The sequence below is a fragment of the Phyllobates terribilis genome, unplaced genomic scaffold (genome assembly GCF_046119375.1).
Source record: "Phyllobates terribilis strain yellow unplaced genomic scaffold, ASM4611937v1 Scaffold_1__5_contigs__length_1240528914, whole genome shotgun sequence".
In the NCBI taxonomy this organism is placed as follows: domain Eukaryota; kingdom Metazoa; phylum Chordata; class Amphibia; order Anura; family Dendrobatidae; genus Phyllobates; species Phyllobates terribilis.
Window position 1 is genome coordinate 702,529,033 of NW_027362761.1, and position 22,715 is coordinate 702,551,747.

At 41.9% G+C, this 22,715-nt stretch overlaps 1 protein-coding gene across 1 annotated transcript in view; it reads left to right on the plus strand.

The window, feature by feature from the left end:
• ELAVL1 (ELAV like RNA binding protein 1) overlaps nt 1-9,764 on the plus strand; it is a 176,703-nt gene extending 166,939 nt beyond the window's left edge. The window contains exon 6 of the mRNA XM_073685731.1: nt 7,569-9,764. Within this exon, the coding sequence (XP_073541832.1) occupies nt 7,569-7,893 (325 nt within the window). The 3' untranslated portion in view covers nt 7,894-9,764. The remainder of the gene's footprint in view (nt 1-7,568) is intronic.
• Nucleotides 9,765-22,715: the final 12,951 nt, after the last annotated feature.

Below are 22,715 nucleotides of genomic sequence, written 5' to 3' on the forward strand. Positions count from 1 at the left end.
CCAAAAGTACCAATACCTGGTTTAAAAACAACAGTATCACTGTGCTTGGTTGGCCAGCAAACTCGGCTGACCTTAACCCCATAGAGAATCTATGGGGTATTGTCAAGAGGAAGATGAGACACCAGACCCAACAATGCAGACGAGCTGAAGGCTGCTATCAAAGCAACCTGGGCTTCCATAACATCTCAGCAGTGCCACAGGCTGATTGCCTCCATGCCACGCCGCTTTGATTCAGTAATTGATGCAAAAGGAGCCCCGACCAAGTATTGAGTGCATTTACTGATCATACATTTCAGTAGGCCAACATTTCGGTCTTAAAAATCTTTTTTTCAAGCTGTTATAAAGTATTCTAATTTAATGAGATAATGACTTGTGTTTTCATTAGCTGTAAGCCATAATCAACATTAACAGAAATAAACACTTTTAAAACAAATCACTCCGTTTGTAATGAGTCTATATATGTGTATATCTGTGTGTGTGTGTGTGTGTGTGCGCGCCAGAGAAGTATTGAGGAATATTGAAAGTTTGTCATAGATTTTGGTCATTTCTCTCAGGCCTTTTCTTCACCCCCTCCATTATCCATCTTTCGAGAGCTGTCTCCATGAACGTATACAGTATCTTCCTGCAAATTATCACCCACAGCCTAAAGGCCTTACACAAACAAATGCCAGCCAAGGGATGTCACCAAACTTCGTTAAGATGCGAGCCTCTTGTCCCTGGCACACGCAGGGGGGTAATTACTGGCGGGATTGCGCTAATTTGCTTGTAACTGGTAAAGTTTTCCCGAGCTTAACAAAGAAATCTCCAGACAATCTGACTACGAAATGAAATATGAATTATTGTAAGTTCCATGCGTCCGACAATAATGGGACCCATAGTTATAGTGTCAGAAACAGACGAGAAATGCATACATAGTTTTTCATTGTTGCAAGCCAAATCAGAGCTGTAGCGCAAAAACACCAGAATAGCAGACTGGAGTTATGCAATGTGTGGTCTCTAAATGAAGGTAAAATCATACCTGGAAAAATGGCATCGTTTGCACGCTTCTGCGATCAACGAACAATGAGTTGTCGCTGAAGTTAGTGGTTTTAATAAAATTTACAGGCTGGAAACCGGCCCACATGATGTCACCACAGGGGGCGTGTGGCCAGATCTCCCCTTAGGTATAAGAAAACTCATGGACAGTACAGACTCATTCATTGCCCGGGGGGTATAAGGATTATAAGCAACAGGTCGCGTTCGATAACGCTCAAATCAACTGGGGAGCCCCTCCTCCACCTATGCTGATTCGTGCCTGCGAACTGTATAGTGTAAGTTGTCTTCTTTTATCCTGTTTATTTTATGTAACTGCTTATGTATTTTTAATGTCTCCTTTGTAACATCCTTTTATATATTTTTTTCTTAAACGCTGCCTCCCTTTTGGATAAATATAAAATTTAATAGTTCTGTTTCTTTTGTTCTGTAATCGTTCCCTTCCCTGAAGCCTTATACGCTACCAAAATGCAGGCGTCCTGCCTGGCCTGTATTATATTTCAAATTCGGCCGGTGGTGGCAGAGAATAATAATAATCGGGCAATCGTGAAGATGACCGTGACTGTACGGAGGGCGTCAACACGGATTCCATGCTTTGGAACCCAGAGGTTTGACGCCATACTCTCACTGGTCGCTTGCCGATATCCACGTAGCGAGTAGTCTTGATCGTGATTCCGGACAAAATACTGACTGCATGCATACCAGGATTGGGGGATGAGTGGTGCTATGCATACCATGATGAGGGATTGGGTACCATACATAGCAGGATTGGGGGTGAGGGGTGCTATTCATAGCAGGATTGGGGGTGAGGGGTGCCACGCATACCTAGATTGGGGGTGAGGGGTGCCATGCATAAACAGCTCTGGGAAAAATTTAGAGACCACTTCACAGTTTTCTATAAATCACCATCTCTACGTGTCTGACAGCCATTCCAGTGTCAGTTGAATTCCAACTAAAGTACACCTCATTCTACTTAATGTGCTTCTGATTAGATGATCACCTTAACTAAATCTTATGTAACGAGGGAAAGTATAAAAAACACTGCTGTGGTCTTCACAATCCTCTTGCAATAGGACAAGCTCGATGGCCAAACAAGTGCTAGGAATAGCCCAAAAGTAATTTGAATGAAAAAAATAACTTTTAGCCATTCCAAAGGAGTTAAAAAGAAAAGTCTTGAGTGAGGAAAAGAAGGGCTCAATTCTGGCTTTATTGGCAGAGGGATACAGTGAGCGTCATGTTGCCTCCATCCTTAAAATTTCGAAGACGGCAGTCCATTACAACAAGGTCAAGCAGCAGACATTGGGGACAACAAAGCTACAGACCGGCAGAGGGCGTAAGCGACTCTCCACTGACCGGGATGACCGTCATCTTATTCGGATGTCACTGAGCAACCTCAGGATGACATCAAGTGACCTACAAAAGTAATGGCAAATGGCAGCTGGGGTGAAGTGCACGGCAAGAACAGTTCGTAACAGGCTTCTAGAGGCAGGCCTCAAGCCATGTAAAGCTAGAAAAAAGCCTTTCATCAATGAGAAGCAAAGGAGAGCCAGGCTGAAGTTTGCCAAAGACTATAAGGATTGGACCATAGAGGACTGGAGTAAGGTAATCTTCTCTGAGTCTAATTTTCAACTTTTCCAACACCTGGTCGTCTAATGGTTAGACGGAGACCTGGAGAGGCATACAAGCCACAGTGTCTTGCACCCACTGGGAAATTTTGGTGGCGGATTGGTGATGATCTGGGGATGCTTCAGCTTCGCTGGAATTGGGCATGTTAATTTTTGTGAAGGACGTATGAATCAAGCTGCATACAAGGTTATCCTCCTCCCCTCACTCCCTGCTTCCCATTCATTTTATCCGAATATGAAAAATAAAGGACTCCTCTTTTTTTACATGAACGGTGAGTGCATCTTTTAATCATCTCCTCTCTATTGGACTAATGTTTCTGCATTTTAAAGCTGGCACCGCAAGTTTATATGATGTGTATTTGCCGTTAAGATTCAGGTGCAGCATTATGCATTTAGAAGGTGGTGCAGGCTCATTCTCCATTTAGCTATATTATCCTTGAAAAACACTTGCTTCCTTCTGCTTAGGCAATGTTCCCCAATTCTGAGGACTGTTTTTTCCAGCAGGACAATGCCACACAGCTAGGTCAATTAATGTGTGGATGAAGGAAGATGAATAGTCACAAGTAATCAAACAAAGAAGAACTGCTTACATTTTTGTGCCAGGAGTGGCATAACGTCACTCAAAAGCAGTGTGAAAGACTGGTGGAAAGCATGCCAAGACGCATGAAAGCTGTGATTCAAAATCATGGTTATTCCACCAAATACTGATTTCTGAACTCTTCCTGAGTTAAAACATGAGTATTGTTATTTCTAAATGAATAAGAACTAGTGATGAGCGAATATGTTCTGTTAACCCTTTTGGCGAGTATGCTCGTGCCGAGTAGTTACAGCTGCTCCGTGTTATGTTTGAATCACTCCCGTGTGCATGATTTGCGACTGTTTGACAGCTTTAGTACATGTAAGGAATATCTATTTCTTACACATTCCTCACATGTATTAAAGTTGTCAAACAGTCGCAAATCATGCACACGGGAGTGATTCAAACATAACACCGAGCAGCTGTAACTACTCGGTGCTCAGCCCGAGCATACTCGCCGAAAAAGTTACCAGAACTTACTTGCTCATCACTAATAAGAACTTGTTTTCTTTGCATTATTTGAGGTCTGAAAGCACGGTTTCTTTTTTATTATTTTGACGATTTCTCGTTTGCTGCAAACAGAAAATTTTGACACACTTCTCAAAAAAATAAAGGGAACACTCAAATAACACATCCTACTGTAGATCTGAATGAATGAAATATTCTCATTGAATACTTTGTTCAGTACAAAGTTGAATGAGCTGACAACAAAATCACACACAAATCATCAATGGAAATCGATTTTTTTTTACCAATGGAGGCCTGGATTTGGAGTCATCCCCAAAATTAAATTGGAAAAACACACTACAGGCTGATCCAACTTGGATGTAATGTCCTTAAAACAAGTCAAAATGAGGCTCAGTATTGTGTGGCGCCTGTATGACCTCCCTACAATGCCTGGGCATGCTCCTCATGAGGTTGCGGATGGTCTCCTGTGGGATCTCTTCCCAGACCTGGACTAAAGCATCCGCCAACTCCTGGACAGTCTGTGGTGCAACGTGACGGTGGATGGAGCGAGACATGATGTCCCAGATGTGCTCAATTGGATTCAGGTCTGGGGAACGGGCAAGCCAGTCCATAGCTTTAATGCCTTCATCTTGCAGGAACTGCTGACACACTCCAGCCACATGAGGTCTGGCATTGTCCTGCATTAGAAGGAACCCAGGGCCAACCGCAACAGCATATGGTCTCACAAGGGGTCTGAGGATCTCATCTCGGTACCTAATGGCAGTCTGTCTACCTCTGGCGAGAACATGGAGGGCTGTGCGGCCCTCCAAAGAAATGCCACCCCACACCATTACTGACCCACTGCCAAACCGGTCATGCTGAAGGATGTTGCAGGCAGCAGATCGCTCTCCACGGCATCTCCAGACTCTGTCACATCTGTCACATGTGCTCAGTGTGAACCTGCTTTCATCTGTGAAGACCAAAGGGTGCCAGTGGCGACTTTGCCAATCCTGGTGTTCTGTGGCAAATGCCAAGCGTCCTGCATGGTGTTGGGCTGTGAGCACAACCCCTATCTGTGGACGTCGGGCCCTCATACCACCCTCATGAAGTCAGTTTCTAACAGTTTGTGCAGACTCATGCACATTTGTGGCCTGCTGGAGGTCATTTTGCAGGACTCTGGCAGTGCTCCTCCTGTTCCTCCTTGCACAAAGGCGGAGGTAGGGGTCCTGCTGCTGGGTTGTTGCCCCCTCCACGTCTCCTGGTGTACTGGCCAGTCTCCTGGTAGTTCTTCCAGCCTCTGGACACTACGTTGACAGACACAGAAAACCTTCTTGCCACAGCTCGCATTGATGTGCCATCCTGGAGGAGATCCCACAGGAGACCATCCGCAACCTCATCAGGAGCATGCCCAGGCGTTGTAGGGAAGTCATACAGGCACGTGGAGGCCACACACAATACGGAGCCTCATTTTGATTTGTTTTAAGGACATTACATCAAAGTTGGGTCAGCCTGTAGTGTGTTTTTCCACTTTAATTTTGGGGGTGACTCCAAATCCAGGCCTCCATTGGTTAATAAATTTGATTTCCATTGATGATTTTTGTGTGATTTTATTGTCAGCACATTCAACTTTGTACTGAACAAAGTATTCAATGAGAATATTACATTCATTCAGATCTAGGATGTGTTATTTGAGTGTTCCCTTTATTTTTTTGAGCTATGTATGTATGTGTGTGTGTATATATATATGTATGTATGTATATGTGTATGTATGTATATATATATATATATATATATATATATATATATATATATATATATATATATATATATATATATATATATATATATATATATATATATAACCAAAAGTTTGGACACATCTTCTCATTTAAAGATTTTTATGTATTTTCTTGACTTTGAAAATTGTACATTCACATTGAAGGCATCAAAACTATGAATTAACACATGTGGAATTATATACTTAACAAAAAAGTGTGAAACAACTGAAAATATGTCTTATATTCTAGGTTCTTCAAAGTAGCCACCTTTTGCTTTGATGACTGCTTTGCACACTCTTGGCATTCTCTTGATGAGCTTCAAGAGGTAGTCACCGGAAATGGTTTTCACTTCACATGTGTGCCCTGTCAGGTTTAATAAGTGGGATTTCTTGCCTTATAAATGGGGTTGGGACCATTAGTTGTGTTGTGCAGAAGTCTGGTGGATACACAGCTGATAGTCCTACTGAATAGACTGTTAGCTGCTTTTTTCTTGCCATAATACAAATTCTAAGTAAAGAAAAACGAGTGGCCATCATTACTTTAAGAAATGAAGGTCAGTCAGTCTGAAAAATTGGGAAAACTTTGAAAGTGTCCCCAAGTGCAGTTGCAAAAACCATCAAGCGCTACAAAGAAACTGGCTCACATGAGGACCACCCCAGGAAAGGAAGACCAAGAGTCACCTCTGCTTCTGAGGAGAAGTTTATCCGAGTCACCAGCCTCAGAAATCGCAGGTTAACATCAGCTGAGATTAGAGACCAGGTCAATGCCACACAGAGTTCTAGCAGCAGACACATCTCTACAACAACTGTTAAGAGGAGACTTTGTGCAGCAGGCCTTCATGGTAAAATAGCTGCTAGGAAACCACTACTAAGGACAGGCAACAAGCAGAAGAGACTTGTTTGGGCTAAAGAACACAAGGAATGGACATTAGACCAGTGGAAATCTAAGCTTTGGTCTGATGAGTCCAAATATGAGATCTTTGGTTCCAACCACCGTGTCTTTGTGCGACGCAGAAAAGGTGAACGGATGGACTCTACATGCCTGGTTCCCACCGTGAAGCATGGAGGAGGAGGTGTGATGGTGTGGGGGTGCTTTGCTGGTGACACTGTTGGGGATTTATTCAAAATTGAAGGCATACTGAACCAGCATGGCTACCACAGCAACTTGAAGCGGCATGCTATTCCATCTGGTTTGCTTTTAGTTGGACCATCATTTATTTTTCAACAGGACAATGACCCCAAACACACCTCCAGGCTGTGTAAGGGCTATTTGACCAAGAAGGAGAGTGATGGGGTGCTACGCCAGATGACCTGGCCTCCACAGTCACCAGAGCTGAACCCAATCGAGATGGTTTGGGGTGAGCTGGACCGCAGAGTGAAGGCAAAAGGGCCAATAAGTGCTAAGCATCTCTGGGAGCTCCTTCAAGATTGTTGGAAGACCATTTCTGGTGACTACCTCTTGAAGCTCATCAAGAGAATGCCAAGAGTGTGCAAAGCAGTCATCAAAGCAAAAGGTGGCTACTTTGAAGAACCTAGAATATAAGACATATATTTTCCGTTGTTTCACACTTTTTTGTTAAGTATATAATTCCTCATGTGTTAATTCATAGTTTTGATGCCTTCAGTGTGAATGTACAATTTTCATAGTCATGAAAATACAGAAAAATCTTTAAATGAGAAGATGTGTCCAAACTTTTGGTTTGTACTGTATCTGTTCATCAGTGTGTCACATCCAAATTTTCAATACAATGTGGGTCTGAAATTATTAAGCAGCAGTTTGATACCTTCCAAGTTCTGTCCATTTTTAACAGACTGCTAGACAAGAGAAAGGAGTTTAAGTTTTTGGTTTGTTTCTAATCTGAGAAAAACGGATGAAGCTCAGACCGAACACTTATACCGTGATAATTTTTCTATGTGAAAAAAATACAAATCTGAATGAGCCCTTACCGTGATACCAACTGTAAGAATTTTGGTTGTCAGAACATTCATTTTGTACATTTTTGATATTTATTGGAAGTACATTGTATTCCCCATTATTTTCCTATTAATGCGTTCTTTTTCTTTACATGATAACTGTTATAATATATATTTTTTTTTCTTTCTTAAATAGGTTTTCTCCTATGGGGGTAGATCATATGAGTAGTATATCTGGTGTGAATGTTACCAGCAGTGCTTCATCTGGATGGTGCATCTTCATCTACAACCTTGGTCAAGATGCAGATGAAGGAATCCTTTGGCAGATGTTTGGTCCATTTGGAGCTGTCACTAATGTGAAGGTCATTCGTGATTTTAACACCAACAAGTGCAAAGGTTTTGGCTTTGTGACCATGACAAACTATGAAGAAGCAGCCATGGCCATTGCGAGTCTGAATGGCTACCGTTTAGGAGACAAGACCTTACAAGTTTCTTTCAAAACCAGCAAGTCCCACAAATAACTTGCTCTTGTCTTTTGTATGGATTAGAGAAAATCAGATTGACAAAGTTGGGGGAAAACTTTTTTTTTCTTTGTGTAAAACTCATTTGCGCCAATTTTCACAAGTGTTTGTCTTGGTCTAAATGAAAAGTGGGGGGGGGGAGAATTTTATACTCTGGGGTCTCGATTTGAGATCCCAACATGTTAGACCAATTTTAAGTTCCTTAAGTTATTTACTTTAAATATACAAATAAAATATGAATAAATAACTTTAAATATACCCTATGGATAACTTTAAGTTTACTCTAACCTTGAAGACTTTTAAGGTTCGACCTGTGGGTTTCCATTTTCCTGACGCTGGAAATTACTTTTTTAAGCAAGCTGTCAAGATGCCAGCTCAACTATTCATTTGTGTGTGTACATATATATACATATACATATAATCTGCTTTACCATTTTCTCGCCCTCCTGCTCACTGATTTACGCAATATCTATCTAGAGATATATCTATATAGATATATATATCTATAGATAAATCTATCTATATATAGATCTATATATTCACATTTAGATATATCTCTAAACAGAGATATAATTTTTTTTTTTTTTAAGGGCTTTGATTTTAAATTTGAAGTCCGAATGGAGATCTGTCACTAAATAGGTCTGTATCAGTGTGTTCAGCTCCCTAGATTAAGTTAGATGTTTTTGTATTACAAAAGTTTTCTATTCCCTATTAAATCATATGTATTGCCATCTTATAAAAGTAAATGATGCCATTGACTTCTATAATCCCAGAGGCAGGGAAGGACCAAAGAGTTCTCTGTTACTGAGCTCTGAAACATGTTTTTCATATAAAGATTTTTTTCTTGTGTGACATACTGTGCATAGTGCACTTTGTATTAGTACAGTATAGTTGAGTTCATGTCCATGCTTTTCTGACAAGTAAAATATATGACCTTCAACTAAGATTACTGTTTTAATAACACTTGTAAACATTTGAGCATTGTGCTTTTTTGCGTCCCTTTTTTTTGTGAATTTCTTTTGTAGGAGTATTGACCATTTGCATATAAAAGTTTAATTTCCTAAAGTTTAAAATATTAAGAGTATTTGATTCTTAGTTACTTTTTCCACAAATAATTTAATCCCCTTTCATATGTCCTAACTCTTTCTAACAATCAGTTTTGTTTTATACTTTTTATTACACGTGCTGCTTCTGTCAGCGCATTTGTGTGTGAGTGCTGTGTTCCTCTGTTGTCATGCAGCCACTGCTACTTTTGATCTGGAACCGGAGTCTGACAAATTGAGTAGCACACGTCAATGGTGAGGCTGGACAACCTCAGTGAGTGACAGCAGTCTGAGCATGCATGCTCAGAGCAGAATTCATGTTCCTCCTCTCCCTGGATCCTGATGAAGCTTTGAAGTGCTGTTCTTTCAGCTGCTAATTATTAGTAAGCATATCACAGGGCTTGTCAGCTGAAGGGCCAGCACTCCAAAGCATCAGAAGGATGCAAGCAGTGGAGAGTGAAGCATGATCTGAGCTGCCGATGTTCTTTTGGTTCTTCCGATCCTGGTTCCAGATTGGAAGTACCATTGGCTGCATGACAACAGAGAACTCATAACCCACACAGAGATGTGCTTACAGAAGCAGCACAGGTGATGGAAGTATATTGAAAAACTGATTGTTAGGAAGTGTTGGGAGATACAAAAGGAGGTTAATTAGTAGTGGAAAACCTCTTTAAATAAAATTAATCCCCGTAAGCTTTCTACAGACTGCCTTGAATTTTCAGTTTTTTTTTCTCTTGATTTAGTTTTTGCTTTTTTGTGTTTTCTTTTTGTTTTGTTTTTGTTTTACTTTTAAACTTGTCTATTAAATTTGATTTTGTATTGCTCAAATTTTGTTTTGTTTTTTTATTTTGGTAAGCTGCTTGCAGAAGTTTCTTGCAGAAATCTAAAAATTCATATTTCTTTTCCTTGCAAATAGTAATTAAGGTAATGTTTTATCAAATAAATTTGATAATGTAGTCTTTGGTAAGTCAAAGCAGGCTATTTTACCATAAACTTGGTATTTTATTTTTATATGTTGGGAGTAGTGATGAGCGAGTATGTTCTATTAACCCTTTCGGCGAGTATGCTCGGGCCGAGCTCTGAGTATTTACAGCTGCTCGGTGTTATGTTTGAATCACTCCCGTGTGCATGATTTGCAACTGTTTGACAGCTTTATTACATGTGAGGAATGTCTATTTCTTACACATTCCTCACATGTATTAAAACTGTCAGACAGTTGCAAATCATGCACACGGGAACGATTCAAACACATCACCGAGCAGCTGCAACTACTCGGTGCTCGCCTGAGCATACTCTGAACAGAACATACTCGCTCATCACTAGTTGGGAGTCTATTGATGTACCTTTTTTTTTTTTTCCATCATAAAGGATTTGCGATCTTTGCCTTACCTGAATTTTCAAATTAAGTTTTGTATTTGCAGCTTAACAAAATTTGGCATTGGCAACAGATTAGCATCAGGTTTATCGTATTTTTATCCTACATTCTGCAGATTTAAAGCCTGTCCGCACTTTAACTGTGCAAAAGTTGTGACGGCTCTAGGTAAGAAACCCTGAAAGAATTTTCAACACTTTTTTTTTCCAATCTATTTAGGGGCTCACTACAACTCGCCCAACAAAGAAGGGTTTTGTGAAGTGCCTACTGCACAAAAGGTACTTCTCACTACTACTTTTCATTTAAAACTGGTTAACTTGCGTAAAGGCGACTGAATAAAACAAAAATCCTGATTCATCAAGACTGGCTATATTGCTGCCGGTATCGATGAGCATGTGTTGATGTCAATCGTTTCCGATTCAATAAGAGAAGAGCATCTAACAAGTGGTATGTGCACCACAAATCTTATTCCAGTCAGTGATTGGAGTAATATTTCTGGTGTATTGAACGACGCAGCTGGTCATGAATGAGATAAGCTGTGCTGTCAATACCCTAGTCCCACTTCAGGGCTCTAGTTTTTTTTGTTTTGTTTTTTTTTTTTCCTTTTTTGTTGAGAATATATTGGATTGAAAACTTTGAGGTGCCTGACTTGCTAATTTCCCTTTGGCCAAGAAATCATAGGCAAAGGTTCTTTTTACTTTTTATTGTGTGTGTGATGATGATCATTCATAAGAAGGAAACCTCATGAAGAAAGAAAAAAGCAAACACCCCCAGAGAAGGTCAGAATCGTATTTTTCAGCGTAATGTGGTAAGAGTGATGTGTATAACCTCATTACACTGAGATCTTCTTCCCTACTAACGCTTACTGTAATTCTAGCATCGAGATAAGAGTTGAGCTGTGATGTAGTTCTAAACAACACTCTGGGTCTTTCCCAGGTATTGGGGAATAATGTCTTGATACCTTGCAGATGCCAGGGCATTGTGTATGGCAAGCGCTGTGTTGTCATTACATTATGATTGATAAAGTGTTGGCAGAACTACTGCATGCATTTGATACATTCTTGGAGTAGCTGACTGTTTTTGAGCAGTCCTATGTAAATTGTAATGTTTTTCAGTGAAGCCATGCAGACTTATTTTAAATTAATTAAAAAAAAATATATATATATCTTTCTAAGAATTAAGCATTTACAAGTGTTTGGCTACACCTAATTTCTTATAGTTCATATTACCTTTTTCCAGCATGTTCCTTATGATGGCACCACTGGTTGTTTTAAATTACCTTTGCTGGGAGAAGAGCACCGAGGTTAAAAGGCCCGTCACATGACCTTCCAGTGTTAGCTACAGAACTAGTCATATGAGAAGTGCTCCTAGAGCAAAGATAACTTACCATTTTTAAACATTTAAATTGTCCTGTCTTCTCCTTCCACCTGTCAAAAGATTTGGGAGTCACAACTTTGAGCAGAGGTTCCTCAGCCATTGGATAACCATAGAAGCAGCTGGCATCTTGCAGAGTTACTGGTTCGGACACCACTTTCATATGAGTGGGAGAGAGAGTTGTGGGGGCTATCTGTGTTTGCAAGCTTTCCCTTTTCCTCTGCAATGTGTCAGCAAATTTCCCCAGCAAATTGAACTGGAGAAGCTACATAAATGTTTGGGGCAGCACAGGTAAGTGCACTATATAAATTTAGTGGCTGGGCCCAGCCTCTATGGTTTCAAGGTTTTTTTTACTCGTGGCTAGGCCTCATGATTTGACCATATTGTGTTGTATAATTCCATTTAAAAGACTGAATTTATTTAGAATACATTGCCCACTGTTAACATTATGTTTTCATGAGTCTAACATGAGGGCTTCTAAAATGTTTCTACTGTGGCCTCATCAAACATTATATATTTGTGCAGCACATTATTGTTTAAATCACCACTCCAGCGTGTGTTTTTTTTTCTTATTGCACAGCTGATGTGATGCTCTAAATTTAAATCCCCTGCTCCTTGTCTGATACTCACCTGTCATCCCCTTCAATCTTTTCCAGCGTTGCTTCCGTCCGTCTCTGGCTAAAAGTGACCTGCCGGCGCGCTTCAGCAGACACCGGAGGTCAATTTTCAATTCAAGTCTGGGAGCCTCGTTCTGGCTCTTATAGACTTGTATTGAGAGCTTTTGACGTAACTTTAGACTTCCGGCCAGGCAGAAATGATGGGCAAAATATGGTGCAACGGGACCGGATCGGCATCCGTAAAAGGTGAAGCTGCCGGAAGGTGAGTATAAGAACTGGGCAGGGGGCTTGCATTTGAAGCTCCACTCCAGCGCTGAAAAAAACGAATAAACGCTGGAGTGGTGGCTTAAGATGGAAGACAAAATGAAAAGTGCTCAAACTGATTCATTATGAATTAGCTGGTGCCTCTCTATTGTGGCCAACATCACAGTTGAGAAGTACTTTTAAAGCGCACCTGTCAGCAGGATTGCGCTCAGTAAACTACATACACTGTAAGGTGGGCGACATAACGCTAACATGATACCTTGGTTGATGAAATCCTTAAAGTGGTTCTTGTGTAATCTTTACTTTCAGTTTTGAGATAATGATATGTACAGTACAGACCAAAAGTTTGAACACACCTTCTCATTTAAAGATTTTTCTGAATTTTCATGACTTTGAAAATTGTACATTCACATTGAAGGCATCAAAACTATGAATTAACACATGTGGAATTATATACTTGACAAAAAAGTGTGAAACTACTGAAAATATGTCTTATATTCTAGGTTCTTCAAAGTAGCCAACTTTTGCTTTGATGACTGCTTTGCACACACTTGGCATTCTCTTGATGAGCTTCAAGAGGTAGTCACCGGAAATGGTCTTCCAACAATCTTGAAGGAGTTCCCAGAGATGCTTAGCACTTGTTGGCCCTTTTGCCTTCACTCTGAGGTCCAGCTCACCCCAAACCATCTCGATTGGGTTCAGGTCTGGTGACTGTGGAGGCCAGGTCATCTGGCGTAGCACCCCATCACTCTCCTTCTTGGTCAAATAGCCCTTACACAGTCTGGATGGTCATTGTCCTGTTGAAAAATAAATGATGGTCCAACTAAACGCAAACCGGAAGGAATAGCATGCTGCAGCAAGATGCTGTGGTAGCCATGCTGGTTCAGTATGCCTTCAATTTTGAATAAATCCCCAACAGTGTCACCAGCAAAGCACCCCCACACCATCAGACCTCCTCCTTCCTGCTTCACGGTGGGAACCAGGCATGTAGAGTCCATCCGTTCACTTTCTCTGCGTCGCACAAAGACACGGTGGTTGGAACCAAAGATCTCAAATTTGGACTCATCAGACCAAAGCACAGGTTTCCACTTGTCTAATGTCCATTCCTTGTGTTCTTTAGCCCAAACAAGTCTCTTCTGCTTGTTGCCTGTCCTTAGCAGTGGTTTCCTAGCAGCTATTTTACCATGAAGGCCTGCTGCACAAAGTCTCCTCTTAACAGTTGTTGTAGAGATGAGTCTGCTGCTAGAACTCTGGGTGGCATTGACCTGGTCGCTAATCTGAGCTGCTGTTAACCTGCGATTTATGAGGCTGGTGACTCAGATAAACTTATCCTCAGAAGCAGAGGTGACTCTTGGTCTTCCTTTCCTGGGGCGGTCCTCATGTGTGCCAGTTTCTTTGTAGCGCTTGATCGTTTTTGCAACTGCACTTGGGAACACATTCAAAGCTTGCCCAATTTTTCGGACTGACTGACCTTCATTTCTTAAAGTAATGATGGCTACTCATTTTTCTTTACTTAGCTGCTTTTTTCTTGCCATAATACAAATTCTAACAGTCTATTCAGTAGGACTATCTGCTGTGTATCCACCAGACTTCTGCACAACACAACTGATGGTCCCAACCCCATTTATAAGGCAAGAAATCCCACTTATTAAACCTGACAGGGCACACCTGTGAAGTGAAAACCATTTCCAGTGACTACCTCTTGAAGCTCATCAAGAGGAATGCCAAGAGTGTGCAAAGCAGTCATCAAAGCAAAGCATGGCTACTTTGAAGAACCTTGAATATAAGACATATTTTCAGTTGTTTCATAACTTTTTTGTTAAGTATATAATTCCACATGTGTTAATTCATAGTTTTTATGCCTTCAGTGTGAATGTACAATTTTCAAAGTCATGAAAATACAGAAAGATCTTTACATGAGGTGGTGTGTCCAAACTTTTGGTCTGTACTGTATGTGCTTTGGAACAGGACTGTGGGTGGTATCTATCTGGTGTTCTGCTTACCTATTCATCTGTATGCTCTTATGATAAGTAACTGATCTTTCAGTCACCTGTCTTCTATTTTACATAATGCATCTAGTAGTGCAGGGCTAGTTAAAATAGGAGGCTGGTGACTGAACGATCAGTTACTTATCATAAGAGCATACAGATGAATATGTAAGCAGAGCACCAGATAGAGCGCCCCCCACAGGCCGCCCCGGAGCACGAGCATATCAGTATCTCCGAACTGAAAGTAAATATTACACAAGAACCACAGGACGGATTTCATCAACGATGGTATCATTTTGATCAGTGTAATGTCTGCCATCTGACAGTGTATATAATTAACTGAGCACAATACTGCTGACAGGTGCGTTTTAAGTGAATACTCAAAGTATACTGATAAATTTATTCCCTTGAGCATACATCAAGCCTTCATCCTAGTTGGGGGGTTTTATTTTGTGCTTCTGTTTTTTTCCTCAATTCAAGACCCATAACTTTTTAATTTCTTAATTAGTATAAGGACTTGTTTTTTTGCAGGATGAAGATTGAACTTGATGGACCTAGGTCTTTATTCAACCCACGTTAATATGTTTGTTACTATTTCGTTTTGAAAGACACCATTCATTTTCTCCATTCAATGTGCTGGTAAAAAAAAAATTCTGTTCAGTGAAATCGCAAAAAAGCGCAATTCCATAATTTTGCTTGTACAATATAATTTTTTTGCCAGAAAAGGCTTGTAAATGTGAATCTCCAGTTCAGTACAATTACAATGATGCAAACCCAAACGTGCATAGTGTGTTGTTGTGTCCCCCCCCCCTCCCCCTCCCCCCCTCTGGTCAATGAAGCCCTGTGAGGAGGCTTCTTTTTTTTTTTTTTTTTTTTTTTTTTTTTTTTTTTTTTGCAGGGCGATCTAACATTTTTGGTACAATGTTTTTATTGCTTCTTAAGATAAAAAACGCAATATCTTGGCAATGCCCCCAAAAAACGCAACTCTGGCATTTTTCTAATTTTATTTATTTTTATAGAGCATAGTTTACTGCATAGGTTCATTTTTTTTTTTTTTTTTTTTATATTTTATCATAATTTTATGGACACACTGATACAAAATCTGAAACCTTTGTTGTTTTTTTTTTTTTTTTGTTTTGTTTTTTTCCATAGAGCTCCTGGGGAAGTGGGGACTGGGTGAATGAGTATGAGATTAGAAAGGTTGCGAGAGTTTGTGGTAGATTGTGGATAGGAAGTAGAAGTGAATGTGGGGATGTGGTGAGGAGGACCTGCATTTGGAGAGATGTCGTCGGCAGTGAGGAGGAGCAGAGAAAGTGTTAGCAGGTGGGAGAAGGAGAGAGCATGAGGTGGCGGTCTGTGTTTGGAGAGACAGGATTGAATGTTGAGGAATAGTTCTGAGGAGGAGGTGAGATGAATAGGGAGGGTGGAGGAAGAGATGACCAGTTACTTACAAGGTTTAGGGATTAGGGGTGTTATTAGAAAATGGAGGACTATAGAGGAAAGAGAAAAAACTAACAAAAACATAGTTAAAGGAGAGTAAGAGTAAGACACGTGCATGCACCCCACACGCGTTCACCCCTTATGCAGCTTCTTAATTTATAGGGCAGACTAAACCATCTGGTGAGCTGCTTGAGGATAAATTAGCAGCTGATCAGCACACCAGGAGATGGCTAGTTGATCAAAGATACCACTAACACCATGACCGGCTACACAGAATAACACCTTCCACCACATGCCCGGCTACACAGAATAACACCTTCCACCATCAGATAATGTCTGCAATGAGGGAGGGACAGACATGTATCAGTGAGTATTGAATGAAATGTATCAGATGATATACTGCAGAAATATATCAAGCAGAGATTGTACCATTAAATAGTTTCAGGGGAATAGACCAGTAGATGACACATACAGCAGGCAGAGATATTGTACAGCAAGCAGAGATTGTACCTGTGTGAAGAGAGAAGACGACGGGTGTTAGTCTATTGCCTCTGAAGTAACTGCCCACTTAGCGCCTTTGACACTTTGCTCAAGAAGAGACGTGCATAGTTCTTGCATTTCAGGGTCTAGCCTATACCTTAGGGCTCGCTCACATGACCATATAACACGGCCAAGTGCTATCCAATATTTTGCATGTTTTATCGGATAGTACTCAGTCCAATGTTATACTATGGGGCGGTGCCAACAAGCACTTTTTTTTCCTCATGCCAATTTGGTATGAGAAAACAATCACAGAATGCTGCAAGTGCATCTGATAATCCGATCAAGCACACCCATATAGGTACATGTGAAACATTGGACTGCACTTGGATGTCATTCCAGTGCAGTCTGATTACTGCGGACACAGAGAATAGAGAAATTAAGTTCTCAGTCTTCTACGTACCTGTGATGATGATCTCTTATGCTAGGGAATCTGATCCCACTAAGATGACACTCTGATCAAACTGTGACAGTTTTATACAAGTGACATTAAAAATTCATATTTTATAAAATTAGCCCCTGGGTATTTGTGGCATCCTGATTGTGTACTTATATGAATATTTTGTTTTTATAATAGTTGCGAATTCTCTATTATTTTTTTGTCTGTGACCAGTAACTTGTTGTTTCCTTTTAATTAGGTAATAAAATAATTTTTTAACTGTATGAGACGAGCCAAATTCTGAGACTCTTTGAATACTCTCCACTTTATCTATACTTCGTTAGTCCGAGTGACATTAGCATAATTATCCCGATTGTCCCGCATGAGAAAATCGACGGCCGTGTCACCCAAGCCTTAGGCTCAGTGAAATCTTAATGCTTCAGCATACCTAAAATATATATCTTTGCACCGTGTTAGTCAGATAAAAAAAATTTTAATATTTGAGAGTTTTCAGTGGTTTTTACCTTTTAATGGCTAACTGAAAAGATGGTAACACAGTGCAAGCTTTTGAGACTACTCTGGTGATCGGGCACGATATCACAAAATCTGAAGTCGCATATTTTTGCACAACAGGGCACAGGAATAATGCAATATATAAGACAAGTGACATGAATCAACACTCTTATTATGGGAGAGGGATAAACAGTTGTGGCTGTAAATATTGGAACAGTCATGGATAAGGAGTGTGAAAGTTTTATTGTCCTGTGATTTAGGTCTGGTCTAGGGTTGTGATGCCTCCAAATGGTCTAGGAGCACATTCCTTAGTTGATGTAGAAAGACATAAATCCATGTGACACATTCATTCCTGCACTGAGTGTGTCAAAGGTTGTCATGAGTCTGTGCTCCCACATTTTTCTGTCTCTGAGATTTTGGTTCCTAATTCTACAATTTCTACTGTAATGAAATTAATGCCACTTTGCTGGTGTCTGCCATTCATTTTTGGAAATGTGGAAAATCCTGATCCATCTATTGGGTTGGCTGTAGTGGAAGAGGTTTCTGTCTCCATTAAACTACTTCTACTCTGGTGAAATTGATGCCACTTTGCTGGTTTCTGCCACTAATTTTTGGAAATGTGGGGAATCCTGATAGGGTCTCAATCTACTGGGCTGGCTGTAGGGGAAACGGTGTCGTTCCTAATTCTACAATTTGTACTGTACTGAAATTTATGCCACTTTGCTGGTGTCTGCCACTATTTTTTGGAAATGTGGGGAAGCCTGATTGGGTCTCCATTTATTGGGTTGACTGTAGTGGAAGCAGTGTCGGTCCCCATTATACTACTTCTACTCTGGTGAAACTGATGCCACTTTGGTGGTTTTAGGCCCTCATTTATTTAAATGTGAACACTCCTGATTGGGTCTGGTTGGAGTGGAAGAGTTGTCAGTCACCATTATACTAGCTCTACTCTAGTGAAATTAATTCTTTGGTGCAGATATTTTTGTCACAGGGGTACACAAGATATAATCGAAATTGGTTTTCTTAGTACCGTGGTATATAAAGCAGGCTATATTTCATCTTTTAATTTTTCGGTGCTAATATTGTTCTCCATACAGGGGTACACATTAGTAATGAGAGGGCACTAAATGTGCTCAACCTAGTCGTTCAGCGGTTTCTCAAAACCTACCCATATCTGCCAGAGCTGCTTGTGAAAAAACAATGCGTGTGCCCATTTCAGAAAGTCAGCTATAGCTTCCGCCACCCTGGCAGTGCTTCAGCAGCATATGCAACTTCCAGCTCACCGACTGTTGTGCGAAGTCACCACATAATGGAAATCAACGTTGCTGAGGATTTGTGAGCAGCAGGAGGCAGTTTTTGAGTACCAGTTTCAACACTCCCATTGGCATTCAGGTCAGCCTCCGCACATAAGAACTCATGAGTGGGCATGTATGTCTGACATCTGTGCCGTCCTCCAAAACTTTGAGGACTCCACCAAGATGGTGAGCGGCGATGACGTAATAATTGGCGTCACCATCCCGCTTCTCTGTCTACTGAAACGCTTGTTGCTCACAGTTAAGAGGAGGCATTGCTGGCCGAGCAAGGAACTATGCAGTCCAGCCTCATCTCAATGCGGATTGCGTGATAATGAGGAGGAGAATATGGACAGTCTTCTTGGGGAGGACAGGGAAGTCTTGATACCCCTCTTTCAGTCTGTGGGAAAGCTGTATGAGTTTCGCTTAATGGCCTTCAGTGGCCTGAGCCGTGGCTTTGCTTACGCACGTTATTTCTCAAAACGCATTGCAGATCAGGCCATTGTCCAAATCTGTAGTGATTAAATTCAAGGCCCAAAGAAAGATCTTTGTCTGTGACTAAGCACCACCGAGAAGTGTGAGCTGATGTTGGACGGGCTGCCATTGCTTATGCAACAAGCTGCATTAGAGGACTTCCTGTTTGTCAGTCCTTTCACCGAGCTAAAGAATATGGCTGTGGTGAAATACAACTTTAACCGAGAAGCAGTGTCAGACTGAAGAACATTGGGCCCACCAGAGTATTTCATTCTGAGGGACCACCTTTCTCCCCCACTAAAGAGCCCCATTGCAGCTGCAAGATTTGCGCTATGAACTCTCCTGATGGAGAATCCAGGGCCCACTGGAGGATTCTCTGGTGGGCCCGTCCAACCCTGCCGAAAAGCAGCCCTGGCTAAGAAAAGTGTGTGGGAAGGTTCCCAGACACTCAATGGCTGCTTCTTCTTTTTTTTTTTTTTTTTTTTTTTTTTTTTTTTTACTGAGGAAGAAACCCACGCAAACACTGGGAGAGCATACAAAATCCTTGCAGATGTTGTCCTTGCTGGGATTTGAACCCAGGATCCCAGTGCTGCAAGGCTTCAGTGCTAACCACTGAGCCACTGTGCTGCCATTCACCTTCTGATTTCTAACATGCTGGAGAAACTTGCACCTACTGCCACTCTGTATCTTCATCTGCTTTGTAAGAAACCTAATGTATTTGGGCAGCCACTCAGTCTACCAAAGAAAATTACTGAGAAGGAAATTGGGGATGGCTTCGCTACTGGTACTAGGGGCAGTGGCAATACCATGGCGTCGTACTATAGTTCACTGTAGGTATTCCAGGCTGGTAGGAGCCAAGCAGATAACCAAAGAAAAGTACCAGCAGTAATGTTCTAGGACCCGTGCTTGTGGAAGACTGGGATGACACCGGGAGAAATAGAAATGGCGGCTGGGGACAGAGTATGGAGACCCGGTCGCCACCGCCATGAGGTTGTGAAAAGCTTCCGCCTCCACGAGCCTGAAAGGCAACATTTCAAGTGCAAGCAGCTGTCCAGAAATGGGGCAGTTTAGTATTGCGGCCTGTGAGTGGGTGGCTGGCTGGCTGCATACTTGCGCTTGCACTCCAAGTAACAGAAAACTAAAGAGATGGATAGCCTCATCATCATCACAACCTGCAAGGTTTGCACTATGAACTCTCCTGATGGAGAAACCAGGGCCCACCTGAGGATTCTCCGGTTCTCTGGGGGGCCAGTCCAACCCTGCCGAGAAGCATTCATAACCTTTCTTCTCCGTACATCTCTGAACTAATCTCCCGATATATTCCCTTCCGTAATCTGCGGTCCTACCAAGACCTCCTTCTTTCCACACTTATTTGTTCCTCACCCAATCACCTCCAATACTTCTACCAAATATCCTCCATCCTCTGGAATTCTGGGCCTCAACACGTCCGATTAGCCACCACATTCGGATCCTTCAAACATAACCTGAAAACCCATCTCATCAAGACAGCCTGCCATTGCCTCGCTGCCATCTCACCTCAACACCACCGGATCTAATGCAACTCCACGACCTACCGCACCATCCTGTAGAATGGAAGGCCGTAAATGCAAGGTCTATAAGACTTAGGCTATGTGCCCATGATGCAGAAATGCTGCTTATTTTTTCTCCTTCTCCCTGGCAGGAAAAACGCATGCGGATTTTACATGCGTTTTTCCTGCCAGGTAGAAGCATTTGTGAAGCGTTTTTGCATGCAGGTTATCAAGCGCATTTCCAAGCGATTTTAGCATCACTTCGAAAAGTGCTTGACAACTTGGTCACACTATATAAATCCATGCAACCTGTGGGTCGCGGTGGTGTGAAGGTCCTGCGATGACGTCATTGAGTCATGTGACAGGTCACGCAACCGCCGACGTCAGAACTCTGATGCCCCGGAAAAGAATGTGTGAACAGCTCTGCAGAATCGCTTATCTGTGCTTCCCCATAGTCAGTTGGCTGGTTGGAAAGTTGTGATGTGGGTGAAAACAAGGGTAATAGGGGTGGCACCTCTGAGGACCGTACTGTGTGGTGTTAAGGTGGAGGAAGAGGAGCAGAGGCCACTTGATGCAGCTCTACTGGAGCACATTTTCTTCCAGCCCCTCATCTACAAGGCGTACCGCTGTGCGACTACCAAAGAAAGGGAGTGGAGTCCAGTAATAGAAGTTTTCAAAATGCTGCACAATTGCTCACTGCAGCAAAACAAATCTACTGCTCATCTCTCATATATCATACGTGTCTCACAACCCTAACCAGCTATTCAGTACTCTACTCTGTCCACCAGCTCCCCCTCCCTCTCATCTCAGCTGAAGACTTGGCCTCATTCTTCAAGCAGAAGATTGACAACATAGGGCAAAGCTTTTGCTTAAAAGTCCCAACAGCCCCTTCTCATAATGATTCAACTCTCCTCCAAAACCGGCTTCTCCGCCATCACGGAAGATCATCTTTACTCTCCAAATCACGTCTCACCTCCAATGAACTTGACCTAATACCATCCCACCTCATTCCAAACCGAACCACAGTCTTCATCACAAGCCTAACCCTCCACTTTTACCTGTCACTAACAACTGGTGTCTTCCCCTCATGATTCAAACATACATCGATCACACCGATCCTCCAAAAGCCCTCCCTTGACCCATCCTATTGTTAGCTATTGCCCCATCTCACTTCTCCCCTATACCTCCAAACTACTGGATCAACACGTCTCTTTTGAACTGTCCTCCCACCTCTCCTCCCGCTCCCTCTTTGACGGCTTACAATCAGGCTTCTGACCTCACCATTCCACTGAAACTGCCCTGACTAAAGTCACCAACGACTTACTAACTGCCAAGTCGAAACCAGACTACGGTCTTCCTCCTAGACCTGTCATCTGCTTTTGACACAGTAGACCATACCCTCTAACTACAGACTCTCCTCTCTCGGCATCAGACTTGGCCCTGTCTGGATCTTTTCATACCTAATTGACAGGACATTGTGTCTCACTGACACACCACCTCCTCATCTCACCCCCAATGTGTTGGGGTCCCTTAAGGTTCAGTTGTAGGACTCGGGCTCTTCTCCATCTACACCTTTGGCCTGGGACAGCTCATGGTCTTACGGCTTTCAGTATCACCTCCATGCTGATGACATACAGATCTACCTCTCTGGACCCAATATCACCTCCTTACTAACCAGAATCCCACAATGTATTTCATCTTTATTCTCTGCTAGATTTGTAAAAAATTAACATGGATAAAACCGAATGCATCATCGTTCCACCATCTCATTCACCCACCCCCCCAACTGACCTATCCATCAAAGTGAATGCCTGCCAACTCTCCCCAGTCCTACAAGCTTGACTCTTTCCTCTTGCTGCTGACTCCAACTCCAAAGTATCTCGGGGATCCACACATTTCTCAACCATAAATCTAGAAAAACACCAGTGCACGTCCTCATCTCCCGCCTCGACTACTACAAGCTCCTGCTCTGTGGCCTCCCTTCTACCACTCTCGCA